Source organism: Eimeria acervulina, genomic scaffold (assembly GCF_000499425.1).
Source record: "Eimeria acervulina Houghton genomic scaffold, Eah_scaff615, whole genome shotgun sequence".
In the NCBI taxonomy this organism is placed as follows: Eukaryota; Apicomplexa; class Conoidasida; order Eucoccidiorida; family Eimeriidae; genus Eimeria; species Eimeria acervulina.
In genome coordinates this window covers 1-2,463 of record NW_013549689.1, presented here as the reverse complement: position 1 = coordinate 2,463, position 2,463 = coordinate 1, and the positions used below count along the sequence as shown (strand labels likewise).

The 2,463-nt window shown below is 44.8% G+C and overlaps 1 protein-coding gene across 1 annotated transcript in view; it reads left to right on the top strand.

Annotated features, from left to right (window-relative positions):
- Positions 1-1,186, top strand: part of EAH_00044500 (phosphoglycerate mutase 1, putative) — a gene marked incomplete at both ends in the record, with an annotated part of 3,083 nt that extends 1,897 nt beyond the window's left edge. Inside the window, 3 exons of the mRNA XM_013394845.1 lie at positions 332-397; positions 806-969; positions 1,145-1,186. Of these exons, the coding sequence (XP_013250299.1) occupies positions 332-397; positions 806-969; positions 1,145-1,186 (272 nt within the window). The remainder of the gene's footprint in view (positions 1-331; positions 398-805; positions 970-1,144) is intronic.
- Positions 1,187-2,463: the final 1,277 nt, after the last annotated feature.

Sequence of the window (2,463 nt, the reverse complement as noted above, 5' to 3'; positions counted from 1 at the left end):
ATATATATATATATATATGTGTGTATATTTATATGTATATATATAGTTATGTATATATGCATGATTGTATGTTTTTAAATATATACATATATATGTATATACATGTGTATATATTATATTCATATACTATATATATCAATAAAATATATTTCTATGGATATATGCATATGTGTATATTCATCGAAGTATATATGTATGCGTGCATGTTTGTATTCATATATGCTTGATGTCCTCTGTTTGCTTCTTAAGATGTGGTGTTTCTGGGTGGGCTTGTATGATCGGGGCTGCGTTCCTTAGGGTTTAGGGTTTAGGGTTTAGGGTTTGTGCGCAGTGCTCCCTTACTACTTTGATGAGATTGCGCCGGCGCTCTTGGCAGGAAAGAAGGTGTTGGTGGTTGGTGAGGCGAACTTCCTGTTGTTGAATGCTTAAAGAGAAAGCCTTTTAAACCTTTCTATGGGTCTTATGTTTTTAATAATGCGTGCAAAGTCTTATTATTAGTATTGTTATTATTTTTAAAAAGAAACATGCATGCAACAGCATGCCCCGCGGCTTCTCGGCTGCATGCATACACTGCTTAGAGGAGTTCTCAGTGAATGCACGAGTTAAGATGTAGAATAAAGATTTAAAATTTTGAAATAATATGTCAAACAAATTCTTGAAATGCACTGGGAATGGCTATGCGAACGAAAAAGCCGAAGGAGCCTTTCCTGCTGTCTTAGCGTTGATGCATGCGCGCATGTGCCTCGATCTGTAGTGTACGTACACCTCATATGCGTGTGTTGCGGGGTGCTGTGCATGCATGCAGCTCACGGCAACAGCCTGAGGGGTTTGGTGAAGCACCTCGACAAGATGTCTGAGGAAGATGTTCTGGAGTTGAATATCCCCACCGCTGTGCCTCTTGTGTATGAGTTGGATGAGAATCTGAAGCCCATTAAGAAGTACTATCTCCTTGATGAGGCTGAAGTTCAGGTGCGTAATCAACAAGTTTGCTGCTTTGTGTTTGTTTGCTGCTGCTCCTGTTTGCTGCCTCTGGAGGTGTTGCTGTTGTTTGCTGCTGCCGCAGCCGCAAGCAATCATAAGGCTGGGAGGGGGCGGCAAACGGGTTTAGGGTTTAGGGTTTAGGGTTTGGGGTTTGGGTGTGCAGAAGCGGATTGCGGCTGTGGCGAACCAGGGGAAGGCTAAGTAAATGTGAAGCCCTCACTTTGCATTCAACAAGAAAACACTGCAGCAGAAACAAACCTGAAACAACAAAGACAATTTTTCTTTCCTAACACTGTCGTGGCTCAGGGTTTAGGGTGTACGATTTAGTTTAGGTTTAGGGTTTAGACGCACTCGCCACGGGAGTTGCGCTGGCTAGAGAAGCAGCAGTTTCCTTAGGGCATAGAGAGTTATGATGTATGTTGCAGTTAGGGTTTAGGGTTTAGTTTAGGGTTTAGGGTTTAGAACACCGTTTCAGGCGCACGCGCAACTGCTCGGCAATGCATCTGCTGCTGCCTATTTAGGCCTAGAGGCCCCCAAACCCTAAACCCCAAACAAAATATGCTAAACCACTTCATCGCTACAAACCCTCAACAGATAACCCTAAAAACATCTGCTGCTGTGTAGTCTTTCGCTGATCCTGTAGGGGAGGCGAGGCGGTAAACCAGCCGCAAGACGGCGCCGCAGCAACAGCAGCAGCTGCTGCTGCACCAGTAGCAGCAACACCGACTGGAAAAAGTGCTCACAGCAAAAGAGAGAAGTTGAAATCGCTCTTCAAGAGAGGGGACTAAAGGCAAGATACAGCTGCAGCAGCAGCAAGGAAAAGCAGATACCGCAGCAGCAGCAGCAAGGAAAAGCAGCTACCGCAGCAGCAGCAGCAGCAACTGCAGGAGCGAGACAAATAGCCGCAGTAGCAGAGACATAACGCATCCGTCTCCTTTGCTTTCCCCGCATTTCGCCCCCTACTTGCTGCAGGACTGAAGAGGCATTAGTATGCTAGAAGCAGCTGCAGCAGCAGCAGCAACAGCAACAGCCAGTTGCTGCTTGATGCCAATAAGCTAGAAGCGCTGCTGCCGCCGTACAGCAGTAGCCACAGGAGAAGCAGCAGCAGCAGCAGCTTCTGCTGCTGCTGCTGCGCTTTCCGGGCCTCTCTATTTCTTGATTGTCGATTTGTTTTGATGGTTTTATTTGAAGGGCTGCGGCTGCTGCAGCTTCTTTTAATGTTGTTTGCTTTACTACAGCCAGAAGAATACGAAGGTGTACGTACACATCAGAAGCAAGACAAATGCACTGTCTCCTGTTTGGCTGTCAATAAGAAGGCGCAACAAAAACAAAAACAAAAACAAATTGTCTCCTCGAGGCATAAAGAACTGTCTCCTTGCCTCTTGTGAACAGTTGGTGGCATCTAAATGCCCGATAATATATATATATATATATATATATATGTTTATATATATATACCCGTAGGAATATCTGTATACATAT